Consider the following 16409-nt stretch of genomic DNA (forward strand, 5'->3'; position numbering starts at 1 on the left):
ACACTGACATTAAGTCTTGAATGTGAATACGATTAACTGCTGGAGTTAAGTGTCTAAAATGTACTTGAAATCAATGATGAAATGCTGGCTTGTGTCAATGGGAACAGAGTTAGACAAACACTAAGCACTCCTTAAGATCCCACACACAGTATTTATAAATACTGTGCTGTCTTTTAGATATATGTAAAATGTGTAAAAGGGCAAAAGCTTGAGTATGTGTCCAGTATATTTGGGTTTCTTTTTTGCCTACAAGATGGGACAAAAAGGTAGGTGGTTTTGTTATGTTTTTTCTTTGATTTTAGTAACTCTGAGGCATATTTGACATACATGCTTCCAGGCTGACTTGTTTCATATGCTTCAAATAAGTTAGATCTTAAGGTTTTCCTGTCTTTGTTTATACCACTGTAAAGTTAGGAAGAGAAAAACCTTGCAACATTGATGATGGTTTCTTGCTCCTCACCTCTGGCAGCCTTTAAAAACAGCAGCAGCCCACATTCCCAGGGCTGGTCTCCTGGCCTCAGCATGGCTCAGGCACGGGCATGGTGCTGCAGGACTGGCTTTGCTGCTGGCATGGTGCAGTGCCAGTGCCGAGCAAAGGCAAGCGCTCAGCACCACAGGCATGCCCAGGCACTGCAGACCCACTCTCCTGTCTTCCTGTCAACACCTGTCACTCACATGGGTTTTTCCACTTTCCCACCAGTTTTACACAGGAAGCAAACCTACATGTTGCTCTCTAGCAACTAGGTTGAGTGTTGCAGCTCTAGCAACTGGGCTTTGATCCCAATGGTTTCCTCTGGCAGACTGTCACTGATGTTTTTTTCCTACATATTGAACTGCTTGTAAACACTGTTGCATGCTTTCAGCTTTTCCAGGGCCGCAAATAAGGAGTAGTTCAGGGAAGCTTGAGGTCAACTTTTCCCCGAAGTAAAAACCAAGATTCATAAAGCTGGATATAAACTCTGCCTTCTTGGGAGAGCATCTGGCCCTTCAATTCTGGGATGACAAGAGGAATGCAAATGCAATGAGAGAATGTGGGAGTTTCACAAAACCATCAGATTGTTTAGCTAGAGGATGTTGACAAACCCTCTCAACCAGAGTGCCTGGGTTGCTCTCCAAGCAGCTGCCTAGGCTGTGGTAACATCTTATCTCAATTTCTCAGTGATTAGCCTCAGAGGCTAATCACTAGTTTCAGAATGGTGAATGAGAAGACTCATAGGCTGTAAGTATCTATGGGAGACTATCCCATAAAAGCACACTTTGGGGGAACCAGCCCTTCAGAGCTGAGATTCCTAAAAAGCAGGCATGAGAAATGTATGTTTGCAATGCATACCACATAACAATTAATTCTTCAGAGATTTGCTACACCATTTTTCTCCCCTCTACCTGCTGCCAGAATATATTAATTTCTTGTTAGAAATATGATTGTCTAGACAAATCGTAGAGGAAGTCTGTGTATATGTACAGTCTCACCATTCAAATCTATGGTGTTATTTGAGGTGCAGTGCAGAAGACCTCTTTATTCTTAAAAGTTGTTATGCCCTTGCTTGCAGCTTGTGCAAGTGAGCTATAATTTTATTTACGTCTATGTTCAAGTGTACACTTTAAATGTTGTTTTGAATTGGCACAGATGATAGAATATATTGAAAACTACTGGAGCCACATCTGAAGTAAGATATCCAGGGCTAAAAAGAAAGCTCCAGAATTTGGAGCAGCCATTGACTTTGATGTGTTTATACGCCCAAATTTTAGTCACCAATCTCAGCAGGAACTGGTGTCCAAAAGTTCCTTCTCTAGTCAACAAAAGAGAGAGGCATTCCTGATGGGTGATACGTAGACCCAAGAAAGGTTCATGTATTTCTAGTATGTTTGGTGCATACAGCTGTTCATACTTGGCTGTGGCAGGGGCCTCTTGGAAGGACTTAAAATAGTTAAGCTAAAACTGTACTTGACTGAGTTCTAGAAGAAAAATCTGCATTACCCTTTACTATGAGATGCTGTTTCTCCCATATGTTGACAAGGCAATACTTTCTCTTGGAATAAAGTGGTTTGGGGTAGTTGCTGTTGCTCTCTCTCAACAATGAAATATTTACAAATTACACTTGAGTCCCAATTAGACTACAACTGGTTTTCAACTTTTAACTGTTTTGAAATATTTTTACATTGTGTTCCCAGCTTCTGGAACATTTTATTGTCAGTGCAAGGGCAGTGGGATGGATCAAGCACTGCTTCTTCCCTAAGGCATGTTCTTCTGTCAGCTTGCCATGAAAGCTTTTGTGGCCATAGCCTATTATAGGGCAAAGATAAATCATTATGTCTTTCCAGCCAGCACCTCCTGACTTGATGAGAGGGAAGATCTCATGCTCTTCTGGGTTCTGACCACGGGGCTTTTTCATGGTCATCTTAAAAATGCCTCCATGTAGACTTTGCAAAGCCCACTTGGATGTTTTCAGGTGTCCTCAGCCACCTCGTGTTATACTGACACCAAGGCTTTCACCTATGCCAGAATGGTCTGGCCACAGCAACATGCTTGCTTTCTCAAATAAGCAGCAAATCTGGTGTGGAAGGTGTCTTGATCTTGTTCTCAAAATTTACTGTGAAGGTCTACCTTTTGATGCTACTTTGTTGGCAGGAAGCCCGCAGCTGGTGAGGGACCATAAGTAGGAGTGCCGTGACCTTCAGTCAGAAAGGGACTATCCTTAATGCATTTCACTCCTTGCACATCAGTTTCAGCTTTGCAGCAAGTTGTTTGAGTGGGATGTCAGTATCTTAGGAGTCAGTACGTGGCTTTTGCCATGGGAGTGGCTGAATTTACCCTTCCCATTGAAGAGCCTGCCATGGCTATGTTTCCTGAGGAAATGCAGCCAGTGGTGCTGGGGGCACACTTCCTTGGTTAGATGTGGATCCATGACGTCCTCAAGTTTCTTCGTGATATGTTCAGTGAAAAATTTGAGAGCAAAGTCATTGACTGATAGCTTTCAATTCTATTTTCTTTCCTGAGTAATGCTGCTGGAAAGTTATTTGAGTCCTGAATCAGGGCAACAAGACTTTGATCAAAGGAAGAGAGTATGTGTGGTGAGAGAGGCACAGTTTTCTTGTCCTTTCCAGTATAACAGTATAAATATGAGTGGACTGGAAGCAGAATTATTTGACCTCGTTAATGTTTTGGTTTTTTTTTCTTTGTTTTTCTAGGATCTAGTTCAGGATCAAAACTAAAAGTTCCTGAGCTGAGTATAAATGGCATACAGCACGTTGTTCAAGCCGGCCAGACTTTAAATCTCACCTGCAGGTAACCAATTGAGTTGGATTATGATAATTTGGCAGGGACTTCATACAACTGACACTTTCTTTTTTTTTGTCACTGAAATTAGAAAAAAATTAAACCTTGTGTTGTGGGGAAAGGTGGGGAGTGGACTTCAATGGCAATTGTTTAATAGTTCTTTGTTGTTTCTGTTGTTGTTTTTGGAAAACAAGATAAAAGAGAACCCCATAAATAGCCTGATATAATAAAAAAGAAAGCTTGGGAACTGGAGCTATATAATTGCAGCCCAGCATAATTGTTTCTGCTTCCTTATCTGTGTTTGCAGGGGGGAAATTGTTCATTCATGGTCTTTGCCTGAAACTCTTAGCAAGGATAGCAAAAGGCTGAAAGTAATTAAATATGCCTGTGGAAGGAATGGGAAGCAGTCCTGCAGCAGTCTGACCTTGAGCAGAACTCAAGCAAGTGACACTGGAAATTATAGCTGCAAATACCCCACAAGTCCAGCAAAAAAGAAGAAGGAATCTACAATCTATGTATTTATTAACGGTAAGATTAAGTTTTTTTAACACTTCCTGGTACTTGCTCTGCAGTACAGAAAGTAGAAAAGCAAGGCAGTTCAGCTGTGGCTGAGTTTTGAATGACATTTTCAGCCCTGCATAATATTAATTTGCAATTAATGTATAATATCTTCTTTATCAGAACTTGCAAATACAAATGGTAATCTTTTATCAGTTAGAAAAAAAAATGAAGCAAACATTTGCCTAGAGAAAACAGGAGTCCAGATGGAAGTAGACTACAAGTGAATGTGTGAAATAGGTATCCTATGTGATGGGATGGGATGTGATTTCTAGGCAGCTGAAGGATGTTAAAGCTGTCTGTCCAGATCACTGACTTGCCTCATGCTGCAGAAAATTACTATTTGCATGTGAAGTCATATTCAAAAATGTCCTCTGTAGTCCATGTCACACAGATTGAAAACATCTAAAATAAATGGAATCAAATTAAGCACAGAGTTGTGTTTAGCAAACAAGTATTGTGTAATGTATGGGAAGTGCTGGAATTAGGTCAGTTAGACTATAAAAGAAATTTCTTTTTGATCCTGTTTCCTTCCAGGGTGTTAATCAGACATTTCTGGGAAGAGTTGAATTCAATAGACACAACAATAAAAGAACAAATTATTGACACTTTAAGGATTTAATTAATACTTTAGTTTTTCCTTATTTTTACAGAGTAGTATTAATAGATTACTGTAGTATTTCAGGACTCACAGGTTTTGAAAGCCCATGTTACAGAGAACGTGCAACTGGAAGTTTTCCAAATTCTGGGTCTGCTGTGTCTAACGAGTTCACATCAGAGTGAATTAGCCTTTGTTTTCATTTTGTGATATGAAGAGTGAGACTGGAACTCTGAAAAAGCAGAATGAAGTGGACCTCTCACTACACTGATAGAAAATAAGATAGCTCTCCCCATTACTGTGTGTTGCTGTATTGAACACTATTGGCTGCTCATGCTGTTCATCATACTTTCCTTCATCTGAAATATGCTGCAAAGTGTTTTCATCACCCAGCTCTTTTCATATAATTCTCTGTAAATCCAACAACAGATGCGTCCGCGGAAGAACAGCCAAAATAGGATATTCATTTAGTGACCAACAGCCTGCAGCCTAGGGAAATGTACAATTTCCTCGGATGCCTTTTGCAAGTTTCCCATCACGGGACCTTCTTGAACCTCCCACCTTGGATATCATCCCTGTCTGAGACCTACCCACAATCCTCTCCATTCAGCGCATGAGAAGGACCTCTCTGCTAAACCAGCTTTACCATACGAGGGATGCCTTTGCATTCTCTTGGTCTCTTACCTGTTTGAGGAGTTAATTTTTCTGCATCCTAAATTTTTACAAATGAGAGACACAACCAGTCTTCTAACTCTTTACTGCTTTCCAACTTGTGTGTGGCTTCCCTGCATTTAAAAGGCACCTTCAATCAGATGATTGTAAACCAAGATTATCTGCAGAATTCCCATGGTGATGGAAGAGAAATGTATCATTGTGGAAATTGTTTTAGGACACTCCCATGCCAAACTCTGTCCTTCCATCCCCTCTAATAATTTAAAAAAGGCTGTCTGAGTGTCTTGGTTTTGTTGGTTTTTCAAGGACATTTAGTCACAAATCTTGATGTCACTGTTGAAGAGATGGCTAGATTTTATAACTCCTCCTACCTTAATTGCCAAAAAAGAAGTAAAATGTTTAAGGAACAAACCTGTAGCAACCTCAGACCTCTCTGGCATGTTAATTATCTGAATTTGGCAATCATTGTGATTGAAAACCAATTTCTTAAGATTGAAGTGGTAATTGTGTCCCAGGAAGCATACCTGAAAGCTAAGGAAAACTACGGATAATGAGGGAGGCTGCAAGGTAACTGCTCATTTAATGCCTGGTGGAAGTGTCACTCTGCCCTAAGGTGGAGAAAGGTCTATTAGTCTTCCAAAACTTTACAGTTTCAGGAAGAATTCTTGAGTAAATTAGCAAGAAAGAAGATACTGAGTACCAAAACTCACCCTTTCTGACAAGCGTGCATTAGAAAAAGTATTTTCCTTCTCTATGCTATCTCATTATCCCTATCTCTTTTCTACCTGTCTCTTCATATGAATCACTGTTGCTGTAAACATGCATGAAATTCAATTATCTAGCTCAAGTATGGATGAGATGGGGGTAACAAAATCCTCTGTGATGACTCTCTTTCCTGAGTTTAGTTTTACTTTGCATTAATTCGTGGGTGTTTAGGAAATAAACATTTGTGAAATTTGGGTCCCTCCTAGTCTTGTATTGTTTCCTGTGACAGGACATTGTGTCAGTCCATTTCCCATATTAGCTCCATGTGGATCACCAAGGTGCCTGTTTCCCATGTCTTAGCATGCTGCAGATGAGAACAAATAGTTGCTATTTACAAACACAGAATCCGAATCAGGAAAGTTGATATTGTTTGTACAGGAAGTCATCACTTATTGTTTTAAAAATGTTCTTCATTTCCGTAATTGGGGTGATACTGAATATGAACTGGATTAAAAAAAAAAACAAAACCCAAAGACCAGACCACAATAAACCCAGTAATTCCTTTGGTTCTGTGATGAATATAAGCTTCAGCAGAAAATGATCTGGTATAGAAAAAAACAAGACACAAGGCTTGAGAGAAGGATGAGAATGAGAAGGAGACTGCAAGTCCCACAGGCCCCAGGACGACTTGAAGCATTTCTGAAGTCCTGCTTTTAGGGGCCAAGGAGAGGCAGGCTGGTGACTTGCCTTGGAGGAGCTAGTCCTGACACCACCCTTCTTTCAGCTGGAGAGGTCACTACTGAGTTGCAGAGGGGAGTGAGTGCACACAGTGTCTCCACAACTCTTGACCCCACACAACTCAGGAATTGAGACATTAAGCAAGGGAAATTAATTCTCTTAAGAGTCTTCATCTTTGCCTCAAGAAAACTGATGGCCTGACTTTCCCCACGAGCCATGGGAAAAATCTGAAATGAAGCAAAGCTTCTTTGCCAATTTCTCCACTGTCTTGGACCCAGAACTGTTCAGAGCTTTGTTTTGTAAGGGAAAATACAGCCTAACAGTAAAAAGGAATGATTTGCAATGAATGCTCGCTGCATACATTGCAGGGAGGCATGGGGAATTTTCTGCTTGAAAAGAGATAATGATGGAATAAAGACATTTAAGAAACACCAAATTATCAGCAGGCTGTTCTGAATCCTATGTAAATTTCCCTGGGGAAAGTACTAAGGGTTTTTCTTTCTGTCTGCTTTGTCCCAGTATCTCCAAGGCACTTTTCAATTGCTGGAGCTTATTCACTGTCTTCAAAAATGTGTAGTACTCTTAATTCTCTACTCTCATAATTTCTTGCCTTTGAACAATTGCTCCCATGGTATGACAGAGAAAAAGCTTGTAAGTTCAATTACATTGATATATCAGAGATTTTTTTCCTTAATTTAAGCAAACTGTGATTCAAGTTGAAGTGTTGCTATTTTCTATGATGGAGACCGCTTTCAGCAAGTAATATACAAGAGTAAAATCTTAATTCTTCTGCAACAGAGAGCAGAATTCTTCTCAAAGTAAAACTATTTGGCTCTAGGGCACTAGTCCATTTCCTAGTCAGTCTTCTCTCTCTCCTTGTCTTTTCTCATAATCCTGTGGTGTATGTCTTCTGGTCACTTACTTTTCCTTGCAGAATGAGACATGTTTTAAAATCAGACCTCTAGGCTGGGATAGTTGTCTATTCTCTTTCTATACTTAACAGATAACAAAAGAAGCTTCTGATATGTGCTGCTCATCACTGACTTTTCAAGAAATCTGGAGAACAAGCTTAGAATATATTTCTTGCTTTGAGAAGGTGAGGCAAATCAGAGGTGTGTAATTAAAGGTACAGGTCCTGAAAGTACTTGTGCTCATCAATGCCCGGAATGTCAAACATGCCCACTAGTTGTATGCATTTGGTTTGATGTGTGTCTTGGGCCCACCAGTCCAAAATGCAGAGCTTTATCATTAGGGAATTGTTCAAAATGTAAGCCTTTGAAATCCCAAAACATCTGGGATTCTGAGCTAATTTTCAAACAATTAAGTTGTATGCTGCAGATTCTGAGTGTTTTAGAACTTCCTGGGTACCTTCCTGGGAGGTCCTCCTACTGACAGATAGCTGGATCCAGACCCAGAACTGACATGCATTTAAGATTTAGCTTGAATGGATTGACTCCTGTAATCCTAAAGATACTATTGTTGCAGAACATGGAGGGTATCCAAAGAGTTCTGCAAAAGGGTCTCTTTAAATCAGAAGCATCAGAGTCCAAATAATTCAACATGTAAAAAAAGCAGTAAGACAAAACACCGTGAGAGCTAACAGAAAGGGAGATTTTTCTTCTTTTTCCTTTTTCTTCTAATTTACAAATAACACACTGATAAAAGAACCTGCTCAGGCCTGGGAAACTCTTCCTCTCCATGCCTTTTTTTGTCTTTGCTTTTGGCACAGTTTTAACATATGAGCAGTACGGTTTTGGCTTACACCGTCGGAGTCAATACTATGATAGCGCTTCTGTTATGAAGAGGAAACTCGTTGGAATTAAACTATGTTGCAGCTGTATCAAGTATGCGGACACATTTTTAGTTTCTAATGAGGTTCCTGTTACAAAACAGAGACCTCTAGGACTTGCTGACGTCAATGGCCTATAATTGCCGCACTTTCGCCATTGCGTGTGCATGGACTCCCTATCACAGGACACCGCGAGGAGTGGAGCATGTGCAGACTCTTTGGCAGCATCCAGCGCTCTGCACTGACCCCTCCATGGTCCTGCTCCCTCACCAAGGCTCACAGCTCCTACTGAAAGAAGCACCGTTCCAGGGTCAGCTGCTACAATGGAGGGATACATCTGAAGGAGCATTCCTAGTGTCCGTTAGCGTTAGCCTTTCTAGGGATTGCTTGCTGAACATAGTAACAGCTCTGTCGTGGATTTCCTGGCTAATATGACTATTTTTCCTGAAGATTTTTAACTGTGTTTTATTTGTGTCATAGTCCTATGTTGACAATAGCATAGTGTAACTAGTCTCAGAGTAAAACAAACCAATTTTGCCTAAAATTGTTATATAATTGTATGAGAAATTCTTTGTGTTGGAGTGTGCTCTAGATACAAATTAATAATCATAGAAGTCCAGGTAAAAGAAAGAAAAACAAAAAAGAAGGGGAATACTTTATGTCTCAGGTTTTCTTTCGAGGTTTAGACATACTTTGTATTTGAAGGTGTTATTTTACAGGTTTACAAGAGGCAAGAGTGGAACAACCTTTCTTCTAGAATAAGACATACCAAATAGGATTGTCTTTCTTTAAGGAAATTAGGCATATGAGCCCGTTCAACTGACACATTTCCTAGAACATGATTCGTCTCATGGTAAAGCAGATGTCTAAAACAGGTCAGATGAGTCCCATTGCAAAATTCCCCTTTTCTCAACAGGGACAAAATGAATGGTTTGGCTCCTAGCTCAGTGAGAAATGTCTGCTTTGTAGATGTGCGAGTGGGGCTGGAATGACTCTTGGTGTGCAAGATTCTTTTGGAATTACTTCTGAACAGCCCCAATAATTTATCTGGGATAAATAAAGTTAAGGAGGTTTAATCCCTTCAATGGAAAGGGAATGTGGCAACTGGCCCATGAACTTCAATGAAGTCTGCATGTCTGTTCTTTACTAAAGACTGTGGTCCTTTTTACATGCATGAGGGAAAAGAGTGTTATGTGGATGTGATGAAAATATTTTACCTCTTTTAGCCTGAAAAGAATCTTAAGGATGAGCCAAGTGTAAGCAGGTATTTTGGAAGAACTTCAGAGGATAAGCTTTTAGAGATTTCAAGGAGCTTAGGTTTTCCTGCAGAGACTTTTCTTCTTGCAAATGTATGTGTAAGTCCTCTGACTTACATAGCTCAGATTATTAAAAACAAAACAAACCCAAGAACAGTAGCTGAAGATTGTGGAAAGAAAAACCCTCTCCACTGTTTCTGAATTTGGCATTTCAGTGCTGGCTAATTTAGTTGTTTGTGCAAACCCCATAAATAGCCTAGACAGGTTACTGATACCAGACATAATATTGCTTGTGCTGAGTCTCTTATCGTGTTTTTATCTGGCTGCCAACCAGCTTAACAAAAAAGCTGCTATTTACGCTCTTTAACAATATAGCAAATGACCTTCATGGATTTTGTGATTTCATGAGTGCTCTTTGTGGTTTCATGTTGATTGTAACTGAGAGATACTGTAAGGAACACAGTCAACCCAGCACACAGTCATTCATTCTAGGCATAATTTAAAAATACAGTAAACCAATTTTTAAAGTAACCTTTAACATATGTAAATATTCTGGTTATCCAGCTTTCATTTCTCTGACCTCACAGGCAGCTCTGAAGAAAAAAACCCCAACAAAATAAACCAACAACCCAAATCAATAATTCATAAAAACAAGGTCAATCCCTTAGATCTTGCATTCCAAACCCCAGTGAAGCTGAATGTGTAACCTGGATGTGATCTTCAAGATAGGTCGGTCTGTGATGTTCCTTTCACATCTAGAGCTTTCTGAATGTCGAATTGAGTGAAGCTGGCTCAAAAGACTGCTGGTGGGAAATTAAGTCATGCCAGATGTGCTGCCAACCAGCTATGTGGGGAAGGTTCATTTACCTCCCCTCAGGAAGAAATTGAGAGGAAATGTAGTGGGAGCTAATGGCAGTAGCGGGGGTTGTGATGGGAAGGAAAGAGAAAAAGAAAAGGCAAGGAGAGCTATTGCTTGGGGGACAGAAGAATTCCATGTTGTCGGCAAACCCTGCCAAGATGGCATAACCTGCCCTGGCGCTGCTCTGTGTTCAGCTTTGCCTGACCCAGGCTGGTAAAGCCTGCACCAGATTCTGATCTTGAGGCACCAAGAGTATCCCGTTAGAGCCTTTACGATGGAAGGAGAATGAAATCAAAGGGAATCAGGAAAAGCCTCCATGCTCATTATGAAAACAAAACTGTGCTAGGAAACATGATGCGTATTTCTTTTAATCAAAAGCAGGAAGGCATTTGGAGCACTCGGGGCCATCGATTGCCCTCTGGCCCATGGCGGAAGTCCCCGGTGATGTCAATGGGCGCTCCGCACGCGAATAGCGGGGGCACGGCGACGCCTTGGCGTACACGGCAGGGAGTGTACCAGGAGAGCCTGTGACCGAGCCTTGGAGCCCACCAAGGGCAACCGGAGCATTTTGGCTGCTTTCACACAGCACTTTGTTGGCTTCTTCAGGTGTGGACGTGCATTTCCACTGAAGAAGATGAAAGAAAAGCCAAGTGTGGTGTTTTATGCTGGTTTCCTGTCCCTGCCTTTGGACAGGCAGGAATCCTGCAAGGTCTGAGCTGCACAACCCCCACTGCCCCGATATTGGCATCAGTCAGTGGTGACACTGTCTGCAGACAGCACCGGCAGTCCCCAGAACAGCTCTTCCTCACACTTACAATGATCTGGATATTATGGTACAGGAAACCACTTTGCAAAGCTTGCTGGTTTTGGGCAGAAGCTCTTGATTTTGTGACAAAGACAAACGAGTCTTCGGGGAGTAGTAAATCGGTTTGTCTGGTGATGTTAAGGGGCAGGTGACCTCTTCTGTGTCTGCAGCCCCTGAAACAAAAAAGGTTCTTTTCCCTGTGCTACAAACAGGTTCATTCTTGGTCTTTCCTTGAATCGTCCTGCAGAGGAAACGTCAGCCTAACAAGTCCTCAGGGCATTTTTTATTCCATATGCATCCTCTATTACTCATAAGTTCCTTTCGCTATCTCAGTGGACGTTTAATACCTACTATTAAATAATACTTTGTGGGTTTCATTTCAGAAAGTTTGCATAACAATTTCATTAAACCACTTTAGCAAAACTTTTTCTGTATCTGGAGTGCATTTGAGATCCTCTGCCTTAGGATTCTTACTGGTATAAATTAGAGCAGAATCTGTTTCTCTTCCTGTTTGATGTCTCAAACAAAAGTATTATTGCATATAGTAAGAAAAGAGGATCCTAAGGGCAGAACAGTTTGATGACCCTGGGAAGTGCATATCATACTTTTGAAAGACAAGCAAAAGTAACATACTTTGAGTGAACATAGGTCAACATGCAGAAGTTTGGGGCCAGAACACATAAAGCAAATGTTGCAGTTTGAGGTTTTATAAGGGATTGGTTCTTGCTAACTTTACTAATTTCTTATCCAAGAAAGATTTCCATTGTTATTTCTAAGATTTTTGACTGAGTGAAAATAATGGGATTTGCCTGAAAAAACATTAGAGCTGTAGATAAGCACAGAATTAAGATCTTAATGTTCTGCTTTTTTTAGGAGTTAAAAACCAAACCTTATGTGAATTTGGAGGTAGTCTATCTGCAATGTGAGTCAAACTGAAACTTCAGATCTGAACACCTGCAAAGAAGATTTGGAGCCAGAGCCTGTGGCTTAAGCCCCTCTTTGTTAAGTGGTCCAAACAATAGCAGCAGCAATGTTCCCTGTTCCCAGCGCAAGCTATTTATGACAATGCCCTTTGTTAAAGGGATTGTTCAAGGGACGGTGAATTACTCTGCCAAGCTTTAGCTTTGACTCAAGAGGAATTAATGTTTTCCTGGCATTTTCATTTACCTTGTCACATAAAAAAGAGACACATAGGTATTGTGATAGTGGGAAGGAGAAGAAGAATTAACTCTCTCTGGTCTGTATTCTTGGAGATGACCAAATAATCACTGGATAATCACTGTAGATTCTTTCTCCTGATGCAGACAGTGTGAATTTTTCCTATCAATTTCCTTGCAGACTGCAGGAACATGTGCTTTATAGGGGGCTCCTGATAAGTGAACTTCAGCTCACTTCCCATATATTTACTTTTCCTGGTGATAAAAAGATACAAATGACATGAAATAAGAAGCACATATCTCAGCAGTAGAGGTGTTGCTGTAATGAAAAAAATGGACTTCAACTGTCCTGAAATTTAAAGAAAATTTCAAAGTACTGATACTATTATTGAATGATACATATACCTTCAAGTACTTAATAATAGTTTGATGAACATGTCTAGACCAAAGTAAACAGAAGTTTGATTTCAGGACTTTGTTCATTACAGACAGGGCTAGTCTGTTTTTTTAAGTCTGTATGCAGTGTTATAATTCCCATGCACTGCCTTAAGATTTCACATATTAACCTTTATTTTTTTCTTCTTTTGCAGATACAAGCAATCCATTTGTAGAGATGCACAGTGATATCCCTAAAATAATAAACATGGCTGTAGGAAGAGAAATGATCATTCCATGCAGAGTCACAGAACCTAACATTGCTGTTACTTTAAAAAAGGTACCTCTATCCAAGCATGCTCTGAAAGTGTCACTGTGGATGATGTTTTTGTTTGTTTGTTTACAGCTATTGTAATGCTTTTGAAATATTTTAACAATTCAATATTTCTTACGCAATGTTTCTGGGTGTCAGTGTGTTCAGAAATATTTCAACCCTGGAGGTTTCATTTTGAGTTGCACAGAAGGCTTCATCAAATCTCCTACAGAGGGTGGGAATTTTCTGAAGAAACTTAAACTTTTCATACTATTTTATTAAGTCCTCATTGGCAAAGGTTTCTTAAGCCCAGGAAGGAATTTCTTGTTAGGAGAAGAGATTTCCTCCCACCTCTTCCCCTGCCCTTCCTCCCTCCCTTTTCCTCTTCTGTCCTCTGCAACAGCCAGTGAGTCCCTGGGGACTTGCTGTGGCTGTACAAGGATCTTTGCAAGCCTTTGCCCTACCTCGCTCCCACTAGAGACTTTGCTGCTTCCTTTTACATGTGAGCGCACTTAGACAAGGGATGGCTCTTCTTTGTGGGGAAACTTTGTGGAGAAACTGCAATGTTTAGATATGGAGGGACTAGTTTTAGAAAAAAAAAATATTTCCATGGTTTGGAAAAACATTTGTCTCCTAGGTGCCTTAGGAGTTACATGAACAGCTAACTGAATCATATGTATGCAGTAAAGTACCTGCTGTCAAGACAGAAAATAGGGCGTTTTTTCAAAAAGTTACCTCTTTTTTTTTTTTTCCCTGAAAAATTAGGTGGAGATGGCAAAGAAGTTTTATTTCTAAATAAAGGGAGTTATGTACATCATGGCAATGAAAGTTCACTGTTAAAAGGAAAGGAGGTTTGTCTCTTTATAGGATAACATGCAATTGCCAAACAACACCACTGTAAGGTTCTTATCTAGTGCAACTTAAGTCTTTGATTATTCTTTGGCTGCAGAGCTTTACACCAACACAAATTTTATAAATTCTTTCAAGTGCTGCTTTGCTAATATAGATACTGATTTTGCTACTTGGTTTTCACCTGTTAAATCCCATGAAAGAGAACAAAATGCCAAGAAAAGAAAGTGATATGACCCAGGACGATACCCTATGTGTGTAGGTACACACACACACAAACACACCCACAGTTCTCTTGCAAGGAGATGCACAAAGTTGTGTGACAATAGAATCAAAAGCAAGTGAGACTTAGCATTCCCTAGAAGGGGTGTTGCAAAGTGGGAATTTATTTGGACACTGTAGCGTTGCATCTGAAATCTCAACATATTAGATTTCTAGCTGAGAAAATTCCTGTCAGGTTTCTCTCATTAAACAATACCAAAAAAAAAAAAAAAATCTCCTTGTTTGTAGAAGGTTGAAATGTAGCTGCTCTCTTTGTTTTGATATCAACTTGCCTTCAGCTTGGGCTTGTAGTGTAAGGCACATCTTTACACAATCAAAACCAGATGTAATACTCTCAGAAGGAGAAAGAGGAGGTAGAGCCAAGCCTTGAAAGAAAGGATTGGTTGCTTACATGTTTTGCATTCCAGGAAAAATAAATGTGTTCCCTAATTAATCCTAGAATTTCCTGAAGCATGTAAGCTACAAAGCATTACATCATCTCTTACTTTATTTATCTTCTATGACACCCTTATATGAAGATTCCAGCACAGTTTTACTCACAGAGCAATTAAGAGATGTGTTAAATGCATTCCACAGCTGCAGGCATACTACTGCTGGAGAAATGGCAAGAGCTATTTAGTGTTTTCCATCAGTGATAAAGGAAGAATTCGGTGTCCTCATAAAGCAGTCCTCTGAAACTGGAAAGAAAATACCAGCTTTAGTGTCATTAGGTTCTGTTTTTTATATTGCCAGGAAGTAAAAACACTTTTAATAATCTCTCTCTTCTGGAAGGAATCCCTACAGTTGCATGAGCAGTGCCTCCAGCATTTGTTTCTTTGCAGTGCTACTTCTTCATTTTGGTGGACCAATGTGGGAAATGTTTATTATCCATCTTCAAAACCACAAATTATTTTTTCACTCAAACTTCATCTTTACCTTGTCAAACCTTTTCAGTTACTGTGTTGCTTTCATTTTCAGGCTGAACATCTGTGCAGTCTGTATATTATAGCATTGCAATTACATACAACATAGGAGAGGGGTCTTCAAAAATCAAGAAGCTAATAAAACATGGAATGGGAAATGGAGATTAAGCTTTTAATTCCTATTTCAAATTCAGCCTTCAGGTCCCGATATAACCTTTATCTGCAGCAGCTGATGGCCTTTTCCTTATCATATAAGCATTGTGAAATCAATTAATAGTTTTGATCTAATGCTTAATAGTTAGATATTCAGAGCCTCTGAAACCATCATTCCTATCAACATGATTCTGGCAGCCTCATTCAGGATCCATAAAATAAGATAAACCTTATTGCAAGTAAGCTGTGCACTTCTCTTATCTCTTCATTTGTTCTTATCTTGATAAATGGAGAAAGTATCACCTTTTGATACAATTATTTAATTAATCTGTTTACTGAGAATCCTTTTGGATTCTCTATCATAAAAACAATGACATTCATAGGAATAGAAGTAAATAAGCTTCAGTACAAGGAATAAAAAGTGGAAAAAAACTCAAGGGATGTTGTGAATAACATACACAGACAATCTGAATTCTTAATAATGCTACCTCATCCTTCCCAAACTGGTGGAAGGGGAAACATGAAAGAAAGGTCAAATATTTGAGAAGCTAATGTACATTTTAATTAAACTTTTAGTTGTCTCTTTCCAATACAATCTGCCTTTGGAGATGTGGGGAACCACAGCTTGACTGTAACTCTTGGCCACGTGTACATACACAGTATGTGGCTGTGCTGTGTTAATGCCACCAGGTACCAAAAATGTTCAGCAAAAATTGAGCAAAGAAGGAGGCACAGCCTATACCAAAAATAGTTGCATTTGAAACAAAGTACAAAGAAGGTAAAAGGCCAAGAATGCACTGGGAGCCACAGTGATAGGGTTCACACAGATTAGTATGTAGACAATAAATTCCATGTTTACTGCAGCCGTCGCAACAAGCTGATTCTTTGAATGCCTCTGACTCACTGTTGGTTCCCATCTGAAAGCTATTATTGTGGCTGAATTTATCTTCTGCTGCTTCAGTGGAAGTCTCATTGTTACAGCACGGTATTTCTTCATAGGTTTCCTACTTCTTTCTGTGATGACCAAATGGCCAAGATTTTTGACAAGGCCTTGAACTAAACTGGCCATGGTCTGCATAGAGGCAGGACCAGATGACATCTGGAGGTCCCTTCCTACCTAA

The 16409-nt window shown here is 39.9% G+C and overlaps 1 protein-coding gene across 1 annotated transcript in view; it reads left to right on the top strand.

The window, feature by feature from the left end:
* FLT1 (fms related receptor tyrosine kinase 1) overlaps window positions 1–16409 on the top strand; it is a 109858-nt gene that overhangs the window by 12953 nt on the left and 80496 nt on the right. The window contains exons 2-4 of the mRNA XM_041487166.1: window positions 3190–3286; window positions 3585–3805; window positions 13005–13129. Of these exons, the coding sequence (XP_041343100.1) occupies window positions 3190–3286; window positions 3585–3805; window positions 13005–13129 (443 nt within the window). The remainder of the gene's footprint in view (window positions 1–3189; window positions 3287–3584; window positions 3806–13004; window positions 13130–16409) is intronic.

The sequence above is a fragment of the Pyrgilauda ruficollis genome, unplaced genomic scaffold, assembly GCF_017590135.1.
Source record: "Pyrgilauda ruficollis isolate IOZ18807 unplaced genomic scaffold, ASM1759013v1 scaffold8, whole genome shotgun sequence".
NCBI lineage: Eukaryota > Metazoa > Chordata > Aves > Passeriformes > Passeridae > Pyrgilauda > Pyrgilauda ruficollis.